This window comes from Bos taurus, chromosome 17 (genome assembly GCF_002263795.3).
Source record: "Bos taurus isolate L1 Dominette 01449 registration number 42190680 breed Hereford chromosome 17, ARS-UCD2.0, whole genome shotgun sequence".
NCBI lineage: Eukaryota > Metazoa > Chordata > Mammalia > Artiodactyla > Bovidae > Bos > Bos taurus.
This window is the reverse complement of record NC_037344.1, coordinates 65,870,933-65,894,501: the sequence shown is the minus strand read 5'-3', so window position 1 is coordinate 65,894,501 and position 23,569 is coordinate 65,870,933. Positions and strand designations below refer to the sequence as shown.

Here is a 23,569-nt window from a genome sequence, read left to right as displayed (position 1 = left end):
CCTGCTCTTGTAAGAGCAATTTGCCTTCATTACCCTAAAGCTTTCAGCATTTCTTGAAACCACTTTTTATATGGAAAAAAAATTGTTCGTGATGTGATCACAGGAGATAAACCTGCTATTTCTTGTTTCAAAAAGTAATCAAAATGCTTCCTACTAGAGCAGGTACTCATTACAATTTATGACGAGGGCTGAAAACTACCTTTATTGTCTTCTTTCATCTGCCCAGAATTATTGTTTCTGTTTAGGACAGGAAAGCCTAGAGGGGTGGAGTGTGGATGTGCTCTTCGGCATGATGTTTATGCTTCATGTTGTGTTTCTTTCACATATCACAATACCTTGGGTCAACCAGATAGCTCATTTGTATGACCTCCTTCCTTTCATTCAGTTCAGTTCAGTTCAGTTCAGTCGCTCAGTCATGTCCGACTCTTTGCGAACCCATGAATTGCAGCAGGCCAGGCCTCCCTGTCCATCACCAACTCCCAGAGTTCACTCAAACTCATGTCCCTCGAGTTGGTGATGCCATCCAGCCATCTCATCCTCTGTCGTCCCCTTCTCCTCCTGCCCCCAATCCCTCCCAGCATCACAGTCTTTTCCAATGAGTCAACTCTTCACATGATGTGGCCAAAGTACTGGAGTTTCAGCTTCAGCATCATTCCTTCCAAAGAACACCCAGGACCGATCTCCTTTAGAATGGACTGGTCGGATCTCCTTGCAGTCCAAGGGACTCTCAAGAGTCTTCTCCAACACCACAGTTCAAAAGCATCAATTCTTTGGCACTCAGCTTTCTTCACAGTCCAACTCTCACATCCATACATGACCACTGGAAAAACCATAGCCTTGACTAGCCGGACCTTTGTTGGCAAAGTAATGTCTCTGCTTTTGAATATGCTATCTAGGTTGGTCACAACTTTCCTTCCAAGGAGTAAGCGTCTTTTAATTTCATGACTGCAATCATCTCATTCAACTAGGAATCAAAAAAAAAAAAAAAAATAGAGGGAGGGATAAGAGAGAACTTGGGAAATGGACCTATTTTACTCATTAAGGCCTGAGGCCTACAAGCTTTTTAAAAGACCATGAAAATGTCTGGGAGCTAAAAACAATATATTGGCTCCAAAATAATAAAACTGCACAAGCAAAATTAATAAAGGCTCAACTTAAATGGCTCCATAACATACCATTATGTCAGCCTTAGTATTTTTGAAATTTAGTGTTCATAAAGTTTTATTATATTTGAAAAGAGCTAATGGGTTAAAGTCTCATTTCACAAGGATTCTGAGTTATGCTTGATGATTTTTTCAAGAAATTACAGATAAACGTAAATTGAGAGAGTTACTGTGGTAACAAAATAATTCCAAAAGCATAACTTTAATATTTCCTGTAAAATGTTACAATAAAAATGTATTTAATTTCTATGATACAATGTGAGTTTGGGGCGCCAAAGGAAGAATGTTTAGGGCAAATCAAGGTCCTAAAATGGCCTTGCATAGGATGTGCTGATGAACAGGTTGATAGATGAACAGAGGAATGGATGGACGGATGGATGCTTGGGTGGAGAGAGAGATGAGTGGATGGATTCGTCAACAGGTGAACAGATGAAAAGATGGTTGGATGGATGAACAGATGTATTTAAGGGCATCACTCCAGCCCCAGTGACTGGTCCAAAGACTTGATATAAATCAAGTCTGACTCTATAGTACATATATTAGCCTACTTAATCCTTCTTACCACCTTCTGAAAATAGGTCCGCTGCTGCTGCTGCTGCTAAGTCACTTCAGTCGTGTCTGACTCTGTGCGACCCCATAGACGGCAGCCCACTAGGCTCCTCTGTCCCTGGGATTCTCCAGGCAAGAACACTGGAGTGGGTTGCCATTTCCTTCTCCAATGCATGAAAGTGAAAAGTGAAAGTGAAGTCATTCAGTCATGCCTGAATCTTAGTGACCCCGTGGACTGCAGCCTACCAGGCTCCTCCGTCCATGGGATTTTCCAGGCAAGAGTACTGGAGTGGGTCGCCATTGCCTTCTTCGAGGTCTGCTCATAAATCTCTTTTAAAGATGAGGAAACTGAGGCATAGAGATGATCAATAACTTGCCTGAGATTGTAGAGCTGATAAATGATAGAGATGCAACTTGAACCCAGGTGGCCTAATTTTAAGCTAGCATGCGTAATCGTACAATATCTGGCCTTTTAGTATTTGGTACATAATATGTCCTCCAGAAATAACCAATTGATGGGTTTTATCATAGACGCTGAAAAATATATGTTTCCTCGCATTAAGTGCTTAGTTTACAAATTTAAAGTGACTGAACCCCTAGGCGAATTTGACTGAATGACCTCATGTATTTTTCTACATATGACATTTTCATTTTTCTGGAACTTGACTTCCTGGTAGCCTTCAGTAAGTGGAAACTGCTAAGAACTAAGAATGAGTGAAAAATGAAAGCTTGCAGTAAAAAAATGCTGCAAAGAGTGGGCTCTAAGGCTAGCAGCTACTTTCGTTGGAAGAATCCCTCACTCTGATTCCGCATGCTACTTCACATGAATGTTACCTGTCTTCATAGCTCAAGGTAATTTGGCCATCTGGGAAGAAATCAGTGTAACCTTGTGGAAGGAGTCGCTGACTCGTGAATCAGACTGATTAAAGGGTTGGTATCAAGTGTCCAGCACATAGTAGGTCCTTGATAAATCATGCCCATTTTGATGGGCCAGTGATAAGGTTTTCATCCCTTCTCTCAGTTTCCTCACTTATAAACTATGGATTATAAGAAAAGTCCTCCTGGGGTATTTCCCAAGTTTGTTGGATAGAGTAGTAAGATAACAGAAATAAAAATGACTTTTAAGTGGCCAAATGCTGCTTAAGTGTAAGGCAGTATTACAGTTATTACTTCTAGAGCAGTAGGAATTATACTATTGTTAATACTTTCTACAATGAATCATTATGACTACCACTATCATTATTACTGCTGCTACTATAGAAGAATATGATATTAGTCCTTAGGTTCCTGTAATATTTCATGATAATCTTCTGGGTTAAGAGTCACCACCCTTGGAATGAACACCCAGAGTTATGGGCTCTCTACTGAACCTGAACCAGTAGCCCCTCCTTGGTACCTGAGATGAATTTAACAAGGGTCCCTTGGCACAGGAGATATAGATTTAAACTAAGTATAGTGAGGTGAGAGTACCTATCATAGCAGCTTCCAAGCACATGGTAATTGCACAATAGATTCTCTATCATGAATAAGTATGAGAGGTAGCTTAAAGATGGCTGCCAAGACTGCCATCGAAAGTCTAATTCCTCTCCTCTTGAATCTGAGCTGGCTGTGTGACTTGTTTTGACCAACAGAGAGCAATGTGCAACTTCTAAAGCTGGCCCCTGTGAGATCCTAAGCTTTTGCCTCTGTTCTTGCAACACTCCCTCTTAGAACCTAGCTGTCATGCTGGGAGAAGCCCAAGTCACATGAAGAAGCCACATGAGGGAAAGACAGATGCTCTGGTGATAAGAAGCTCAAGGTGTCCAACATGTGGCTGAGCCCCTTAGATCTTCCAGACCATGTCAAGCTGCCTGATGTCCGTGGCTCCATCCAACACTATATGGACCAGAAGAATCTCCAAGCTGAGTCCTGTCAAACCACTGAATCCCTGGAGATAATAGATGGTCGCTATTTTAAGCCGCTAAGGTTTAAGGGTGGTTCGTTATGCAGCAATGGCTAACTGAAGCAAAGTGGGTGTTGGTGTTCCAGTGAGATGTTCCTAACCCAGTTTCAAGAGGCTCGGTGGTTCGTTATGCAGCAATGGCTAACTGAAGCAAAGTGGGTGTTGGTGTTCCAGTGAGATGTTCCTAACCCAGTTTCAAGAGGCTCGGATGACTCCCCGAAAGACAGCATGTGGAAGGCATATGGGGTTTGCGGATGACGCAGGCATGAAAGGGTTCCAGCTTTCACACATGAGTCAACCCTCTTCTTTAAATGATGCTTTTGAGTCCAAGGCAGATAAGTGACAAGAACCAGAATTTTAAAATCTTTTCTCACCCGAATAATTGTTTCTCCTCTTTAGGGATCAGCCCCTCTCCCCTGGCTCTAAATCAAAATGACAGAGTCTCCAAATTGGTTCAGGTGCTCATGCATTTATAAAAATGTCTTTTGCTGGAAAAGTCTTGGTATGTCTAATTTCTGCCCCAAGCACATTTTTATAGTTAAGCTATATTATAAATGTCGTTTAATTTACCCTGCAATGTTGGGCCGCCATTAAACCAAGAGCCAGTGATAATATGTATAAGCTCTTTTTTGGACAGTCTGATCAGGGCTTGGGAGGAGGGGATGGGGGGCATTTAATCATCATTTGTCCAAATTTGTATTCTTCTCCTCACCTCTCTGCTGCCTTTTCTGTATTCTAGCTGCTGCAGGAAGGACAAAGAAAGCCTTTCAAAGCACCCGGCCAGGTTTGAGGGGGCAAGTCTGTGCATTGGTTGGAGGTTTGAAACACAGCTGAAGGGTCAAGGGCTGAGAATCCTGTGGACTTCTGAGCAGGCTCAGAGCATCAGTCTCCCTTCCATGGTGCTTGGAGAGACTGTGCTTGGAGGGGTGGGTTGCACTGGATGGAACTTAAATGGTTCCAAACCTTACAAAGGAGGCAGGAAACAGGTGAGCCTGTCTCATGGTGGGGAGAGAGGAAGTGGGATGAATCGCCCCCTCTCCAGCCCTGTCTGTAAGGGTTTCCTAAAGAATCCTTCACTTTATCAACAGCTTTGGAAACCAGATCAGGCCATCCCCCAGCTCACAGTGGCTTCCAAGCATGGGAGAATAAATCCCCAACACCTCTTGGCCGCCCTCCCTGCACTGTAGGTTCTGGCCCCACCACCTCCTAACGCCCTGTGCCCACTTTCTTCTCTTGTTCTCAACACTCTGGCCACTAAGGCTTTTGTTTGCTCTCTGAATGCCCCCAAACTCTGGCAACTTACCCTGGCCAAGCTCAGAGCTGGATCCTAACATATCACTGGATCAGCCTGGGCTCCGCAAGAGCAGAAGTGGGTGAGAGGGCTGATGGCAGAGGTAATTCATGTCAGAGAGGTCGGCCCAGTGCACGGCAAACCTGGGTCTGGTGCACAGGAGGCTGGGTGTGATTGATCCCCTGCTCCACAGGGCACATTTATTTGGCTCATTAAAGGAGTTAACTAGATTTCCAGAAAGAGAGGAGCTGGGAGACCAGGACTGCCCCTGGGGAGGGAACACAGAGTAGGTTCCCACCTCTACTCGTGCATCAGAGAGACGCAGTGGATTCATTTAAAAGTCCTTCAGACACAAATAGAAATCCCAGCTCTGGGTCTTTCTAGAGCTATGTGACCTTGAGCAAGTCCCTGACCCCCTCCAAGCCTCAGTGGCAACTGCTGTAAAGTGGGCATAATAGTCTATAACATACACGGGTCCACGATGGGGCCTTAAATGAGATAAGGCGAGTAGAGGTCATAGCGTGTGCCTGGCAGGTAAGTGGTCAGCATAATTATCATGAACAAAGGCATCATTAAAGGTCATGGTTTGGGGTCAAATAACCTGAGCACACTTTACTGGTGCATCAGAAATCTGTAGATATAGTGGGGTAGCGCTTCCAAGGGACTAAGCAGCGGTGTAGGCCAAGTATTTGTCTTTAAAAGCTCCCCATGGGATTTTAACTCCCGTTTAAGTCCGTTTTGGAAACTACTGATTGAGTCCAGGCCACTAGATTTAGAGATGCAGAAACTGAGGTCCAGAGAGGGAGAGCGATGGGCCCAAGGTCACACAGCACATCTCCACACACACACACTCAGCTCCAGAGTGCAGCTCTCCGACTCCTGGCTGGCTGGGCTTTCTGCTAGTCCATGCCAAGAAGTTATGTTAGGGTTAGGGTACCTGCTTGTGTCTAAGCCCCCAAGGGCAGTGTGAGGGATCCGCTCTTGGCTTATACTCTTTAGAGGTTAGACATGCTCTCAGAGTCCTCAGCTCCTATTTTAAGTATACAGCGCCCCGGAGAACATCTAAAGTTATTTGGAAACTCTTTGTCTTGTTTATCATCACACACTGGCAAGCTGAATCTTTTCTCCCCCATGGCTGGGCTGGGCCATCCCTTTCACCCCCTCGTGCAAATAATGAGTGATGGCTGCAGAGGAGGCAGCCCACCCAGCACATGGGCCATTCACGGATGCCTGATGGAGCAATGAATGAATGAATGAATGTGCCGAATCAGGGAATAAATGAATGATCACCGAGAGTAAGTTCCTTGAGGGCTGGTACTGTTGGTTTTTGTTCCAGGGCCTGGAGCGGAGCCTACCCAGTAGATACTCATTAAATATTTGCTGTCATGGTTGAATCAAGTGAATTTCCAGCACCTCAGTGGGAAAGACAGATGCCTAAACAAAACCCAAGAATAGTACAGGCTTATTCTGTCAGCAGGGGTGCCAGCCTGAGGCCTTGGCACTGGCAGAGAGAGAGGTGGCAGAGAGGAGGCATCAGAGAAAGGACCCCAGAAGTGGGTACAGGGTATCGAGAGTGGGGAGGCAGCCAGCAAAAGACAGTCTATCTCGGATTAGTTCTGGGCCTTGTTCCAATTACAGCAAAGGGACCCAAGAAGTAGAAAAGCAAGTCGCACACCAATGTGGGAAGCATGGTGCCCTGCTGTAAGAATTCAAATTGTATACGCTGGGACTTCCCTGGTGGTCCAGGGGTTAGATTCTGTGCTTCCACTGCAGGCGGTGGGGGTTTGATCCCTAGTTGGGGAACTAAGATCCTGCATGGTACACAGCGTAGCAAAAGTAAAAACAAAAACAGTGGATATGCTTAAATTGAAACCAATGGGCCGGTTGTCTGCCAAAATTTCAGTGTCAGGAAAAACCAAGGCCGAGAAACCATTTCTTACATGAAAAATAGGGCTCATTTTCAATATCACTAGGCTCTCGAAGTTGTTTGTGGCTATCTAATGCGATAATGGGTACTCTCTGCCACATGTGCACAAGTAAATGACTATGTTTATTACTACTTAAAATAAAACTAGTCCAGGACCTGAAAGGGGTAATTTGTTTGCAGCCAAACCTCATGAACTGATTGTCCAAGTTTATGTTTTATGGAAATAGTGGGTATCCAATTTACGTATGTACACACTTTCAGGTGTGTCTATGTGATTCTCTGCAATTCGGGATGTATTTTTCCACATGCAAAAGAGAATGTGGTGCCCACGGAGTTGCTGTAAGTGAAATCAGTGATGTTGCTCTCAGTACATCCTGATGGAGGTCTCTCGTCTGTATCTATGAAGTCCGGGATGGTTCTTGAAAGTTCTCTTCGAGTGGCACACTTTTGTGTTTCATGAAAGAGCACCCACTAATTTTTTTTGTTTGTTTTTTGTTTTTTTTCTAGAAATGAGGGTAGGTGATACCAGGGCATTTTGCTTTGTGCAGATACTAGCCAGGAATGACAGGCAGCAGCCCTGGGAATTCACAGCTCCCAGGCCTGGTCCCTTGGGGAGAACCTCCCGCTCGCCTGGAAATCATCAGGTCAGCACAAGAGAGGATGGAGGAGAGAAGAAAAAACTTGTATTTTTCTGAGTTACACCTGAGTTTGAAGAATGGTCAGCTGTTAAACTCTTTGAAGGCAAGATTATGTTTTATTCATCTATCTCTAGTCTGTGCCAAGTACCTGGTACAGAGAAGGAGGTCTTGCAGGATTCCCTGCAAGCCACAGCAGGGATTCCCTGTTAGGGCATTAGAGGAGCTTGTTTCCTTCTCAGCCTTTCCAGAGATCTACTTTAGAAATAGGGAAGGGGCATAGTGGAGAGACAGACAGAAAACACACAGACTGTGCCCTCTGTAAGCCCCTGATGGCAAGAGGGTCCATGGAGGACCAGGCCATGCCCACCTGGTTCCTCATCTGGGGTTCTGTGGCTGATCTGAAGTGAACTTTGTACATAAAACACTAGCCAGGGAGTGATGGCTTCACCCACCTGGATCCCTGCGTTCTTCAAAGAACCTCAATTTTATGAAATAAGATGATAAAATATCTTACATTGGGGAGCAGCATTTAGATTTGGCTATTGTAAAGTCAATATACCTCTGTGAATGAATTCCCCTAAAACGTTTTATCTGTGGGGTTCAGGCAATTGTGAATTCTGTTCCTGCTGGTAGTTATATACAAGTCCCTCTTCCTCTGTTGAGACTCTTGGGAAAGGTCATTCATTCATTTATTCATCAGATCAGATCAGATCAGTCACTCAGTCGTGTCCGACTCTTTGCGACCCCATGAATCGCAGCCATATCTAAATCGAGTGCATAATTTGCTTCAGGCACCGTGCTACGTCTTGATGGACAATTCTTTATTTCAAGTAGATGAAAAGCTTTTTTCCACAAAGCACAAACAACCTTCCATGGTTATGCACCCAGAAGTGATGAAACTGGGTTTCAGACTCTAGTCTCTCTGACCCTAAACTCTGAGCTCTTGGCCACTGCCCTACAGCCAACAAGCACCAGCTGATGGCCCGATGTGCCATGCTCAGATGTCATTGACACAGACTTGAGGAGTTCTTAGTCTGGGAGGCAGACAACCATGCCTTAGCAGGCATGCTGATACTAAGCATTTCCTGCACACTAATTAAGAAGAATTCCACTTCAGCAGTCATTCAACCAACAAGTTTGCGTTTCTTGAACTTCTGTTTACTGGAGATGGACTGTTGAGTGGTGGGGACTGAGACAGAAATATCATCTATTCCCTGCCTTGGAGGACCTCATTGTCCAGGAGAGGAGAGAGGCTTCCCAGTGCTTGCATCTGTGGGGAAGCGACTGATGATGGCCCATCTATGTATTCCACAACCAGACACCTGCTGTGTCCTGACACAAGTCTAGGTCCTGAGCTCGGAATCACTCCCTGTGGGTACGCACTATAGTGCATCCTTTTGACTTTTCTGTGATATCAACTGTAGGTCTAATGCAGGAGATGTAAGAGATGCTGGTTTGATCCCTGAATCAGGAAGATCCCCCGGAGGAGGGCATGGCAACCCACTCCAGGATTCTTGCCTGGAGAATCCCATGGACAGAGGAGCCTGGTGGGCTAGAGTCCATGGGGTCACAAAGAGTGAGACACGGCTGAAGCAACTCAGCACACCTGCAATGTAGGTCTAGACACATGTTTAATTAATAAGGATGATATATGTTACATATTGGAGAAGGCAATGGCACCCCACTCCAGTACTTTTGCCTGGAAAATCCCATGGAGCAGGAGCCCGGTAGGCTGTAGTCCATGGGGTCGCTAAGAGTCGGACACGACTGAGTGACTTCACTTTCCCTTTTCACTTTCATGCATTGGAGAAGGAAATGGAAACCCACTCCAGTGTTCTTGCCTGGAGAATCCCAGGGACGGGGGAGCCTGGAGGGCTGCCGTCTGTGGGGTCGCACAGAGTCGGACATGACTGAAGCGACTTAGCAGCAGCAGCATGTTATATATATTATACATGTTCCTACATTACTCAGTTCCTACCATGGGAGCCAAGTTATTCAGTTATTCTACAAGTTATTCAGAATTAACTCTTGGCTCCTCACTACAATCCTATGATATGGGTCCTCCTGCCATGCTCACTTCACAGTTGAGGAAACAGACCTAGAGAAGTTAAATTACTTGCCTGAACTTACAAAACTGGCTGAACGGGAGAGGCCTGAGGCTTTTTTGAAAAAACAACCACAACAAAAAGTTATTTCTAACTCCAACGCAAGTGAAAGTATGCAAATTAGCTCCAGCACATCATCTTTTATTTATGCCATAAATTAGGCAAATTTCCCTTCCAAAGCCCTGGAAAATGAGGCCTGATTCCACATATTTTGCATTCATTTCCAAGGTGGCTGGCCCCCAATTAGCTTTACAACTTGGTAAACCTGCTTTAAAGTGGGGCACGGAGGTGCAGGCCTGATCAGCGGTCCAGGGAACGAGGAGTAGGAGGCGCACTGGTCCTCTCCCTGGGCAAATCGCTTTATCGTTTGGGGGTGCACGTCCGTTTCCAGGGCTGCCGTGTACAGTTGCATAGGTCGTGCACCGCTTAACTTCAGGGGAGGTTTCACATACACTGCAGTGTGAATAGCTCCTCCTGCAGCTGTGCAGGTAAGCGGTCCTCTGCATTGCATTCTCACAATCCACCCTGTGGAGGGAGGCAGAGGAAGCACCATGTTCGCGTTCGACAGATGGAAACCGAAGCTTAAGTTGATGAGAGCACTCCCTCCAGCATCCCATGATGACACATAAATGGCAGAGCCGAGGTCCACGTCCAGGCCTAACAGGGGGCTGAGCTCACCAGTCTCAGGAAGCTCCCCCTGAAAACAGTTCTTTTAAGCTCTTCCTCCCCATTTCCGTAATGTTAAAGCTTTGGAGAGAACCAGCCTACAATAGCTGTGTTACTGAAACCACGCTTAGAACCACATCCTGTTTCCCCACTGGCCTCCGACATTGCTGTGCTTCTGAAGGCCCGGTTGTCATTCCGGAGATGGCCTTTCACGGGAACGGGCAGGGCTCCTGGGACCCGATCTCGAAGCTTCTCTTCACTTGCTACCTTAGTCTGATTTCCAAAGAGAATGAGGGTCACGTTAAATACCTGAAAGTGAAAGTGTTGGTCACTCGGTCGTGAACACTCCTTGCGACCCCGTGGTCTGTAGCCCACCAGGCTCCTCTGCCCATGGGGTGCTCCAGGCGAGAATACTAGAGTGGGTTGCCATTTCCTTCTCCAGGTGATCTTCCTGATCCAGGGATCAAACCCGAGTGTCCTGCATTGCAGGTGGATTCTTTACCCTCTGAGCTACCAATATACCCATTTGTGAGAATCCATCTCATTGACTTAGATCATTCTTTCCTAAGTTTACCCAAATGTGAAGATTGTGCATTTCCTACAAATGCCCTTCCTTGTGCTCCCCAAATTTGAGCCATTCATGGCCGAAGAATGCCTTTCTTTCTCTCTTTCTTCGTTTTTTCCTTCCTTTCTCCCCTCCTATCTTCCTCTCACTCCTCTGCTCACCAGAACATCTGAGAATAGAGAGAGAACCCCTGGCCCCCAGGGCCTCACTGTCCAGTGAGGGGGCGCAGACAAACCACAGACGCTCAGGACACACTGATTCTCTCGAGCTCTCTGGAATGTGTTTGTCAGTGAGGCCTCCGCTTGATGAATATGGATGTGCGGCAAACGAGTTCCAGAGCCACATCTTCGCAATTAGAAGGGCTGAAGAAGCAGCAGTTGAGGCCAGCGGAGCAAGTGTGTGAAATGTCATTAGCGGCGATTACTCAACCCCAAGTGAAGACCTGAATGGCTCAGGGTTATGCCTCATGCAAGCTTATCACCCCAGCGCGCACGACTGGATCAAACACACACAGCCAAACCTACTGCCTGAGCAGGACAAGCCACGTTCCTCTTAAGAACCTGAACCGGGAAACACGAAGAAGCTGGGTGCTAGCGGTATGTCTACACTGCCAGGACCCAGTACCGTCCACCAGAGCTTTCGGTCAAGATGGAAACATTCTCTCTCCATGCCATCCAATAAGGGCAGCCACTGGCCACGCATGGCTACTGAGTGCCTGAGATGTGGCTACCAGGACTGAGACAGTCACATTCTAATTTGATTTATTTTAATGAATTCAAATCTAAAATTAGATAGCCACACGTGACGAATGGCCTCCACAGGAGGCAATGCATCTGTAGAGTATGAGCTGGAAGAAAGGTGGGCATGAGCTGCTGTATCCGCCCACCACAATCTCACCTCCAGCCCCAGGGATGATCCCTGGGGTCCTACTCGCCCAAAGCCGGCCCTGACCACATCAGCTATGCCTCCTGTGACCCTTCCCTGACTCTCTCCACCCCAGGCCCCACCCCTGCTGGGTTGCTCAATCAGCCAGCCTCTACAACCCGTGGTGAGAGACAGAAAGCCCAGAGTTGCACCTGGCCTGGGACCTGCATCTCTGAGCCTCCCTGGCTAGCTCTTGCTTGCCTGACTCCAGCCGTCTGCTTGGATGTTTCCACTGTGAAGCCACGATGGTCCGCGTGTCAGTGGAGGTGATGAGGGAACTGGACAGCGTGTGAGCAGAAGGGGACACAGGCAGTGGAGGGGCAATAGATGTACAGAGAACGGCAGATGCCGTGAAAGAGAAACGGACAGGGGAGCCAGGCCCTGGAGCATCCCTGGTCCATTATCTGAGGTATCTTTTGAGCAAGTCTTGTTCTCAAGCTATCCTGAACAAGTCTTTGATCTTTACAGCCCAAAGAAGTTGTGGTTCCTCTCCTGGAAGCCAGCCTGGATCTGGGAATTTGAGAATCAGCTCAGAGCAACAGCGGCAAGAAGGCATCACCGTCATTTCAGAGCGAGGCGGCTTGTCTGAGACCACGCAGGTGGGAAGGGATACCTGACTGCAGAGCCTGTGCTATTTCACTTCACTGCCTTGCCCAGTGGGGCTCTTGATCTTGGGCCAGTGCCTCGTTTCAGCTGAACTCACTGATTTACGAGCTAAGCTTTGGCACGTGCCTACCCCCAAGCTAGGAATGGGTGAGACCAGACAAGGAAACTGTCACCCAAGAGCTCAAACCCGTTCTTCTTGCCTCTACAACTTGTCACAAGCTCCAGCTCCCATGTATTAGACTGCATCCACCCTCCTAGCTCTCATCTCCAGCCCCTGGATCATCTCTGGGATCCCAGTTGCCCAAGGCTGGCCCTGACCACATCAGTTCTGCCTCCTGCGGCCCCTCCCTGGCTCTCTCCACCCCACAGCCCTGCTGGGTTCCTCAACCAGCCAGTCTCTACAACCCGTGGTGAGAGTGAGGAAGCCCAGGAGGGGCACCTGGCCTGGGACCCGCGTCTCTGGCTGCCCTGGCTTGCTCCTGCTCGCTTGACTGGAGCCATCTGCTTGGATGGCCCCCTTCCCAGGTGCAAGCTGGTTCACTGGTGCCTCAAGATTCAGGTGCCAAGTCAGCAGAGGAGGAGGAAGCTACAGTTTGATTTCAGCTTCTGCTGAAGCTCCGTTCATGCAGTCATTCTGCCATGGCCACATAAGATAAATATCCAATGTGAGTAATGGAGGCTACTGTTTTACCAGACACATGCTTTCATAGCCTCGTCTCTCTGGGTCTCAGAACATACACTTGAGAAGAGCTGGGATTCTGTGGTTCTTAAAAGAGGGAGAGAGTCACTTTAGAATGGGAGTAAGGGGCTTCCCTGATGACAGTGGTAAAGAGTCTGCCCGCCAATGCAGGAGACACGGTTCAGTCCCTGGTCTGAGAAGATCCTACATGCTGCAAAGAAACTAAACCCGTGGTGTGCAAGTTGTCCAGTCGTACTTGACTCTTTGTGACCCATGAATGTACAGTCCATGGAGTTCTCCATGCCAGAATTCTGGAGCGGGTAGCCTTTCCCTTCTCCAGGGGATCTTCACAACCCAGGGATCGAACTCAGGTCTCCCACATTGCAGGCGGATTCTTTACCAATGGGTTCTTTACCAGCTGAGCCACAAGGGAAGCCCAACTAAACCTGTGTGCCACAGCTAGTGAGCCTGTCCTCGGAGCCTGGGAGCTGTAACTGCTGAAGCCTGGCGTGCTCTAGAGCCTGTGTCTACAGCAAGAGAAGCCACCACAACGAGAAGCCCACACGCTGCAACTACAGAGCAGCCCCTGCTCGCCGCAACGAGGGGAAGTCTGCACAGCAGCGAAGACCCAGCAGAGCCAAACACAAATAATTAAAAAATAAAAAAGAATGGGAGTGAGAAGAAAGGAGTCAGAGGTTCCAGCTCCAGCCCCACCACTCACTTGCAGTGGGACCTTGCGTAAGTCAGGCCCTTTTTGTCTTTGAGTCTCTTTCCTCAGTAAAATGAAAACATCAGGAAGAGGATTAAGGCAGGTGGGGGAGCTTGAAGAACTGCTTCGATCTGAAGAATATCACAGACCCCAGGAAGCGTAGTTTATTAACTTCTTTTGCAGAGCATCTCTGTACCAAGCCCCACTCCACCCCACCCCAATCCTCGAGAAGCAGGCAGAGAATAGACCGTCACCCCCAGTAAAGGCCCGGTGCTGGCTCAGAGTGACAGAGCAGTTTGTTCAAGGTCACATATCTAATGGAAAGCAACAGAGTCAAACCCAGGTTGTTCTGACTCTGGAGTCTGGGTTTTCATTCACTTTGCTACTTTTTCTGTTTTCAGCCAGGCATTTGCTGTTTTCACAGCTGAAAGATCCTAGAGAAGGCAGATTCTATAACAGCCCTTGTGGTGTCCAGGAAGTTCCTAACATGAAATGAGCTAAGGCAAGGGGTTAATCATTGCATCCGATATTCCCTTTGGAAAGAAAGGTGCCCTCAGCAAGCGTTCAATGAGTGGCCCATCTCGTGGCCCTGTGTCTGTGCAAAGGTTATTTTCTCCTCTTTACACAATTTCTCTCCCTCCTCATCTTCTAATTTTTCTTCCCCTCTTTTCCTCTTTGTAGAATTCTTCAGTGAGTTCACATCTATTATCTCATTGATTTTCCTCATGGCAATCCTATGAGGTAGACACTATTATCAGCCTCATTTTTCAGGGGAGGAACCAAGTCTTTGCTGCCAAAGACCACACAGATGTAGGAGAACGAGTCGGGAGTTAAATTCAGATCTCAAGATTCTACCACCTCATCACTAAGATTAAGATGAAAGGTAATTTAACAGAGTAAATGTGTTTGCACTTACACTGGGTTAGATGCAGACTATGAGAGATTCAGCTGAGGTTTTTGAAAAGTGGCTCAGACAGTAAAGAATCTGCCTGCAATGCAGGAGACCCAGGTTCAATCCTTGGTCAGGAAGATCCTCTGTAGAAGGCGATGGCCACCCAACTCCAGTATTCTTGCTTGAAGAATTCCATGGAGAGAGGAGCCTGGTGGGCCACAGTACATGGGGTCGCAGAGAATTGGGCATGATTGAGTGACACACTTCCACTTCAAGAGAGATATGGATGAGTATGATTCAGCTCAGGTGTTTGAAAAGGTTATTGTCTAGTGGGAAGGAGGTGTGTAAATTGGTGACTCATTGGAGCATGAGTTACCAGGAATAAGGGAACAGAATATGTTGGTGGGGGAGACAGAAGATCATTCATAACCGGTGTAAAGAGGAGAGAGACAAGGGATGGTCTTATAGAAAAAGATAATTAGGGACTGGGTTTTGAAGGATGAATAGAAGTTCACCAAGTGAACAATACTAGCAGTAATGGCAACTTTTTATTGAGTGCTTGCTCAATACACATATCTACATATGTGTATTCTTAACCATCTTGCAAGGGAGACATGATCCTCCTATTCTATGAATCAGGCCAGAGTAGTTTCATGCCGCTAAATCAGCCAGCTGGGGATTTAATCTGGTCCTCTCTGAACTCCTCCAAATGCCTAGGATGACAGCACAGGTTGAGGAAAAGCATGAGGAAAAAATGAAGGGTGGCTTTACCTAGAAGCCATCAGAGTGGGCAGAGAAGGTTAGGATGGACTGTTTCTCCTCTCTGTGATCTGCTGTGAGACACCTGGCACCTGCCCCTGGGTTAGAAAATATCTCTCCTCCTGGAGGCCAAGCTGCCTTGATTTCTGGGTTTGCATCAGCTCTTGATGTAGCCATTGCTATGGGATACCTATATGCTAGCACCCTAGTATTTAGAACAAACTCGTGCTTCAGAATCAACCAGTCTTGGGTTTGAATCCTGACCGTATCACTCATTTGCATGACACCTTGAGCAGCTCCATCATCGTTGCCATGACACCTGTACCTTTCTAAGAATCAGTTTCCTCGTCGGTAACATCTAGTTAGCAATACCATCTGATAAGGTTGGGAGAGGATCAACTGAGTGAATAAAGAGTAAGGACACGGATGATCCTCTGGCACAGAGCTGCCCACACTCAGTGGCAAACAAAAATGTTGTAGTTAGTAATTCTCTTATAAAAAGCCCAGGAAGAAACACACGGGGGTGTTTGGAGTCTTTCGTGCCAGCACCCACCTCACTGAAGCTTTGCTTTTCTGGCATGCATGAAGCATCTTGCCTCCCGTGTCTCATCCAGCCCCTTGAGGACAGCGTTGTATATGGGGTAGTGATCCATTTTACAGATGGGAAAATTGAGGCTCACAGCCAGGAGATGCCTGAGCCCAGGTCCTGAACTCAGGGGCTTACAGAAACCAGTCTTCTACACTGTGAGTTGTCCATGACTGATTGAGTGGCCTATGAACATGAGAAAATACAAACAGCCAAAATTTCAAAAGCAACCAATGAACCAGCCGTATCACTCAGCTTCTTTCATGAAGTCTCCTTCCCCTTCCTGGGAACGAATAACCCTTATGCTTTTTTTTTTTTTTTTAAGAACTGTTAAGTGCTCGAGAAAGCTCTAGTTGATTTTGGCTTCTGTCATGTCAGTCTTTGAAGTTGGGTGAGGTGGGGGTTGGGTCCATGCAGCCTGGCTGCACACTGATGGTGAAGGAATCTGTACACATTTCACTTGGAAATATAGCAGGACCTAGCTTGGAAGGTGCTATGCCCTGCAGTCAAGCCCACAAACTCAGCAGTTGGGTACCTCTAGGACTTCCTTCGTGGTCCAGTGTTCAAGACTCCATGCTTCCACCTCAGGGGGCATGGGTTCGATCCCTGGTCAGGGAACTAAGATCCCACATGCTTCATGGCACAGGCAGAAAAAAAGAAAGGAACTCTACACCACAACAAATCCTATGTCTGCACCTTCTAGCTGACAACTGTGAGCTTCCAGAACAGATCGCAGCTTCTCTAAGCTTTGGTTTCCTCATCTACACAGTGCAGAGAAACGGTGATGATTAAATAAAATAACCCATGTAAGGGCCGAACATATGTCAAGTACTCATTAGATATAAAGGCAGTGAATTAATTGCCTACACATTCATTGCAGCCTCCTTCACTTTACCACTCACTTCAATTTGACCAGTTTTACTCCTGTGCTTACAACATGCCAGAAATTGTGTAGCCAGAGGACAGACACCCCCCCACACACACCTGAAAAGTATGTATCAGCCTCTCCCAGGAGTCCACAGAACCAGCACGTTAGCTGGGGGAACGGCAGCAAGAGGCAGTCGTGGGGGACGGGGTTCTAAAGGCTTCTGGCTCAGGCTTGGGTCTGACGCCAGATTACAACCACTTCTTGGCTTTGTGACTTTTGACTCATTGCTTAACCTCTCTGTGCCTCTCTCTCCTTGGTCAGGAAGTAAGGATAATGACGGCATCTATCTCTTGGGGCTGTTGTGAGTATGCTCGGAACAAACCTCCACAAACCAGTTATCACCAGGCTCGGAAGGAAATCAACACTCCTTAAATGCTGTGTTCCTCACTGACACAGACCCAGTCAATTACGTCACTCTGGTCCATTGACTTCACCCCGACACGTCAGCCTTTGAGCCTCTCCTAAAGGCAGCCAGTCCTCTCCCGACCCCCACCGTCACCACCAAAGGGCTTCCGAGGAAGGACAGTAACCAGAGGATTATGAGAATATGCAAGTTCCCCCCGGAAGCAGTGTTTACCCAGGGCTGTGCGCTGTTGCCTGTACTCAGCGTCTGGGCCTGGCTGTCTTCGGAGAGGAGTCCCTCGATGTCATCACAGCCTCTAGTGGACAACAGCAGACACTGTGGCTTGTGGCCTTTTGTTCCAGCTCTCAGCCCCTCGGCAGTGGAGTCTAAGGGAGTGCAAGGAGGGTGGGCAGGTCCCAGGATCTTTCTGGGCTTCTCACGTGTGAGCGTGTGTGCGTGTCTGCCTCCCTACCCCACCCGCTCACTCCTGTTTTCCCTGATTCCACAGGTGTGTGACGTGTTCCGAAAGCGAAGCCTTCCTCAGGATCGTCACTGCCCCATCGTAGAAATCTCCCATGCGGCTGCTGATACTTGGACCAGCTCAGATCCTGCCAGCTCAGGGAAGACCTCACCAGCTGCCTCTGGCCAGAATGAAACATGCCCACCTGTGATATCTCTGCACTCAGATTTACCCCCCACCCTTGACTCCCAAGCGCACATCATGTGGCTAGGACGCTGGTGATTTACCTGCAGGTCTTTCTTGCTAGGCTACCATTACCCGGATAGCGGCCTCATCCCATCATTCCATGTCTCCGGCACCCCACGCAGGGCCTGCTACATGCCGAGAGTGCTCCTATGTCTGTGGCTCAGTCGCTCAGTCGTGCCTGACTGTGACCACATAGGCGGTAGCCCGCTAGGCTCCTCTGTCCATGGAATTTTTCAGGCAAGGATACTGGTGTGCGTTGCCATTTCCTTCTCCAGGGGATCTTCCTGACCCAAGGATCCAACCCGTGTCTCCTGCACTGGCAGGTGGCTTCTTTACCACTGAGCCACCTGGGAAGCCCATGTAGAAAGTGCTTAGTAGATGTTGAATGAATGGACGGATAACTGGATTTTCCAGAAGACTCTCTCCTTAGGTCTTCTTTCCAACCACTCTTCTGCCATCCTATATCTTTGGTATAATGAACTCTGCTTCCTGGTGGTAATATTGAGGTTCAGAGAGTTATAGGAAGAGAGTTTGAAAAGTCTGCACCAGGTGATGAAAATTTCTCACCTGGGGCTACTCCTTACCCTACCTCCAACCATCTACTTGGGACTAAATTATGCGGGTGTTTATGTCAACGTTTCCTTCACACCAGCCTCAAGGATCTGCTTTGGAGTGGCAGCGTGGTCTTTGGAAAGGAGGGAAGAAAAGAGAGTAAGCATTACTTGAGTACCTACTGTGTGCCAGGAGCTTTACAGGCATACGTGTTATGAAGTCACAGCAACCGTCCTTCTAGTCTGGGAACATTAATCCCCATGCCACCCCCACCCCACAGGTGGCGGAGCGGGGGCACCCTTCACCGTTGAGGACAGCACATGAGCAATGAAGCTGGACCTGACCCAGGCCACTCTGACCGCAAAGCCATGTACTTCTTTTCCAGAACTGTTTAAATCTAATTGCAGGGTCCAATCCAGTCAGACTCCTCAGAGGCGCCATGCTGTGGCCTCTTCGATGTTTTTGCAACTTAGCTCCATGAAGGAAACCACAAACTCATATAAAAAAGGCAACTGGACTCTGTATTCTAACGATGCCTTCCTTGGAGCATTCTCTCTCCTTATTTTCACCTTTCTTTCCTCTTTATTCACTGCATACGTCAAATGCCATCAAATAATTTCTCTCATGGAAACAGGAGAGCTCCATTCTACTGACCTTTGGCACTGCACAGCTTGGTGGTTCCAAAGGTCAGAATCCGCCTCGTCTGCCCTCAATCACCAACTGTAGCTTTGAGCGCCCCTAGTGGAAGTCTGTGCCAATAGCATGTCGCAGAAATTGTGGACCAAACATGTGGACCAATAAATTGAGCCCTTTGGAATCACTTTTTGAGTAACAGGAATGAACTTGTGAGCAAAACTAGAAAACAAGCCATTCTGATCAGGAAAAATCCCTTTGCTCTGGAGGAGGAAAGAGAGGAATGTAACATTATTTTCCTAACATCCAGCTGAGCCATACGAACACAAGAATCGTCAGGCTTTGAGGAGGTGGCCCCAGGAAGGGGCCGTTCACACTCCACAAGCCAAAAAAAGAGAAAAGCCATTCCATCATGAAAATAGTCTTTAAGTGAATCTAACAACGGTGTACATTAGAGACTGGAGGAAGCAGCAATTTTGAGTCTTACTAAGCAATACAGAATTTACATTATTAATTCAAGGAAAATGAAAAGAAATTACACTCAGCTCTGCAGTCTTAGCACGTAGTTACAATTATTCCCCATGTGCATATCTTAGACAATAAGAAGCCTCTTCAAAAACAAGTTACACTTTATACTTATTCATGCCTCACAGCAAAATGGCCCAGAGAATCACGTGACCCGCATAAGAATTTAGCAACAAGTTTCTTTCAAGTACTGTATTTACAAATCTCCTCACTGCACCAAAAACAGAAGGACTGGCTTGCAACACCGAGTTAGATGAATGGTTCTCCAGCTGACATTAGTGGAAGTTGGGCTCCACGTTAAAAACAGAATGTATTGGGGGAGGTCAGTTGCTTCCAAATTCTAACTGGCTACCCTCCCTCCCTTCTTATGACTCAGAGTCTTAGAGTCAGAACCACACTGTTATTAATGAGCCTTCTGAAGTAGTACACAGGTTGACTTTAATTTGGCAATGACCTGAAGTTAATGAAAAATATATGCTGGCTAGCTATAGAGTTGAGCAGTTGGAAAAATAATATAAAATGTCTTAAAAATTAAAACACGCACACACATTTTGTGAGTGAAGCCAGGGGAGGAGGCAGGATATAAAATCCTTGCCTTGGATGACGATTCAATGTGTACCATTAAGACATTTTTTTTTTTTTTCCTGGAGGGGGATATGTTTTAGAGTGCGTCCTCAGAGGTAGAATGACTTTAGAAAAGCCAGCCAGCAAGCTTCCCATTCTTTTTTGTGTGTGTGTTAGTCACAACACAGATTCAAAAAGGGGGATGAGGGAGAGAGAGAGATCTGGACTCCGTTCAAGGCCACCAAGCCATTGTTGGAAAAGACAGCTAATTAAGGAAGGGCATGCGGTGGTGGAAACGATTTATTTAAGCCAGTTCTCTTCCCCCCATCCTTCCCAAAGAAACTGTCCAGAACTGGTGTAAATTGTGAATATTACTGCCTCATAAAAGGGGGGTTCTTTAATGATATGCTTTGTTAAACAAAAGGTGATGAATTATTTCCTTCGCTCTGTGCTCTGGGCTCCACGTTTACAGAGGAGAGGGTGGGGGTAAAATGCCTGATTTATGCTGAGGAGGGCACTCCAGGCTGTGGGGAAGAGTTGAAGAGGAGAAGACCCAGAAACAGTGCCCAGGAGCGCAGAGCTGTCCACGGCCTTTGGTGCTGAAACCAGGTGTGTGCGCCCGGGGTGTTCAGAACGCCCCAGGGAGAAAGGGCAGCGTCTGCCCCCTGGTTCAGGTTCTAGACGGCCCAAACCAGACAAGGGGATCGAGATGGACAGAGTGTGCGCCATCCGGCTTGTCTTCAGCCTGGGCAGACCCTGCAGACTGCCTGCTCTTTCCCGCCCGAGTTACTGGGAACGGGGGAGTTGGACCTTTCAAGAGGGGAGTTCTACCAAGGCTCCCCTCCCCTCTGGGGTCACCAAGTGGCCTGATCAAACCCGCGAACGCTCCTGGGGTTAGCTTTGAATGAGTTAGGCGCTGTACTCGCCTCTATCTCAGCTCCCCCTCCCCAACCATCCGCTACAACTTTCCCAGTGGGCGCTCAGCCGGGAGGAGGAGAGGCTGCGGCTCCAGGTCTGGGAAGGAGGAGCGACCATTCTCCCCTTTCCAACCTGCAAGCACGTGCTGGGTGAAACTAGAAAGCCCTCCCCCTCCCCCAACCCCCAATTGAAAATAGTGCTCAGAGACGCCGGGCTGTTAAAGGGAGAAAAGGACGGGGGTGGGGGAGTCGCTCAGGTTCCCGCCTGTGATCTAAGATCTCCTCTCCCTCCCTCGCTAAGTTCGGAGAGCCCGGAGCCCCCCTCCACCGGCCTCCAGGCGAAGGCCACACCCAAGTTCTGCTTCCAGACACTTGGTTGGGATCGGTCCAGGGACCCAGGCCCCCGGGGGCAGCCTAAACCGAAAGAAAGCACGGGGTCCCACAATGGGAGGGCGCGGCCCGGGAACGACCCCCAGGCGCACTGTTTAAATCCATCCCTCAGTTGCACGGCAGGTCAGCTACCCCCTTCTCGTCCTCTCCCCGAAAGGGTGAGAATTATCTGGCACCCGGCCCCGGGGGTGCGGTTTGCAGTGAGCTCCGGGAATGTGGGGGATTGAAGGCGACCCCACTCCAAGGAGACTCTCTGGGACTGCAAAGGGGAGCGAGCCCCGGAGCCAGGGAGGCAGGCAGGGAGCCCGCGGCCGAGGCAGGAGAGCGCCCGAGTCCTTCAGACACGTCCCCGCCTCCACACTCCCAGCAACACGGCCCAAGGGGACGCGGTGCCCAGCCCCGAATGTAGGCAGCCGCCCCCTGCTCCGCAGCCCAGCCGATGAGGGGCGAGTCCTCCGGATCAGCCAGGACGAGCCCCCCCACCCCGCAGCCGCCCAGTACTCGCGGCAACTTTGCCCCCTCCCCCGCCCCGCCCCTCCGGGCGCTTACCTCCCGCTGGAGCCGCCGCGGGGCTGCCCAGGAGCAGGGCGAGGAGCAGCGCGATCCCGCCGGGTCCCGCGGCTGCCGGCCGGGCCGCGGGCATCGTGGCTGCGGGGCGCTCGGAGCCGCGGGCTGAGGGGCGGGCGGACGGCGCGGGAGCCGGGGAAGGAGGGAGGGGGCGAGCGAGGAAGGGAAGGAGGCGGCAGCCGCGGGAAGGGGGCCGCGGGCCGGGGCAGCCGCCGGAGCCCCCCGGAGCGGACGCGCGCTCAGCCCCGCGATCGCTCTGGCCGAGCTGCGCCGGGCGCGGGCGGGCGAGTGAGGAGGAGCCGGCGAGCGAGCGAGCGAACGAGCGAGGAGCGGGCGGGAGGAGGGAGGGGGCTGGGGCCGACTCGGTGCCGAGCGAGCGCGGGCAGGAAGGGAGGGGGCGGGCGGGCCCCGGGTGCCAGCCTCCTCCCCTGGCCGCCGGCCCGTCGGCCCTGCAAAGTTTGACGCCGGTTCCCCTGGCGTCCTGGGGGCCGAGCGTTTCCTCTCGTTGGATGCTCCGGCAGCCCTCCGCGGGCACGGCCAAGCTGAAGAGCGTCCGGACCATTTCCCAGACGGTGAGATGGAGGCCTCCGAGCTGAGCGCAACCCTCAGCCTGCGCTGCAGCCTAGAGTCTTTTCCATGGCTTACTCTTTCGGACAGATCCCAGTTTCAGCTCTCTCGGCCCCAGCCAGCTCTGTTCCCTGACCGCCCTGCGTGTTTCCAAAGTGAAGTCCCCATAACCTAGAAAGTCTCCGACTCTGGGGACCTGATGAGAGCTGTCAATCTCCCGGCACGGTGCAAAGGACCGCAAAACCGTGCATCCCCGACCCGAGGGCTTCCCACACCTCGGAAGCCCAAGCTGGGACTGCAAGTTACAATGTATGCACGCTCTCATCCAGGCACCTCGCTCAGGTTCCTCTCGCTAAGGGGGCTCCGAAGCCGCCGAGGCTTCCTCAGCTCAGTCCCTTCCCCGCGGAGCTGGCGTCCAAGGCCTTCCCTCATCCCTGTGCTCCTGACCAGCCCTGATTCTCACAACTTGTCTTTTCTCCGCAAATTGAGGTGACGAAGGGAGACGGGCAGAGGCTTAGCTGCACCCAGGCGGGGCACAGGCGTGCACCCACTCCTGAAAACTGTGCAGACCACCTTTGCAGATCCCCAGTCAGCTCCCAGGGCCTTGCACCCAGTTTAGAGGCGCTCCCTTTCCCTCCCCCCATCCACCTTGCCACACTGTGGCCGCTGTTGCAGCCTGAGCAGGCAGAGGGAGACAGATGGAGAGAAGGTTGCAGGCAGCCATGGGGAGGGATGTGTCTTCAGCAGAGTGGAGGAGCTGGGAGTCCCTGTAAGGAAAGAGTGGGGGAGGACGGCAGGGGAGAGGGGAGCACTCTGGTCCAGGTTTCCCAAATACCCTCCCCACCCAAAGCTTCCCGAGTCATGCATGCCTTTGGT

The 23,569-nt window shown here is 49.4% G+C and overlaps 1 protein-coding gene across 3 annotated transcripts in view; it reads right to left on the bottom strand.

Annotated features, from left to right (window-relative positions):
- Positions 1-22,716, bottom strand: part of SEZ6L (seizure related 6 homolog like) — a 192,606-nt gene extending 169,890 nt beyond the window's left edge. For 2 of the 3 annotated variants that reach the window (XM_059876422.1, XM_059876423.1), the window contains exon 1: positions 22,109-22,716. In XM_059876422.1, coding sequence (XP_059732405.1) covers positions 22,109-22,688 — 580 coding nt within the window. In that variant the 5' untranslated portion in view covers positions 22,689-22,716. The remainder of the gene's footprint in view (positions 1-22,108) is intronic. The other variant, XM_059876424.1, reaches the window with a different exon arrangement.
- Positions 22,717-23,569: the final 853 nt, after the last annotated feature.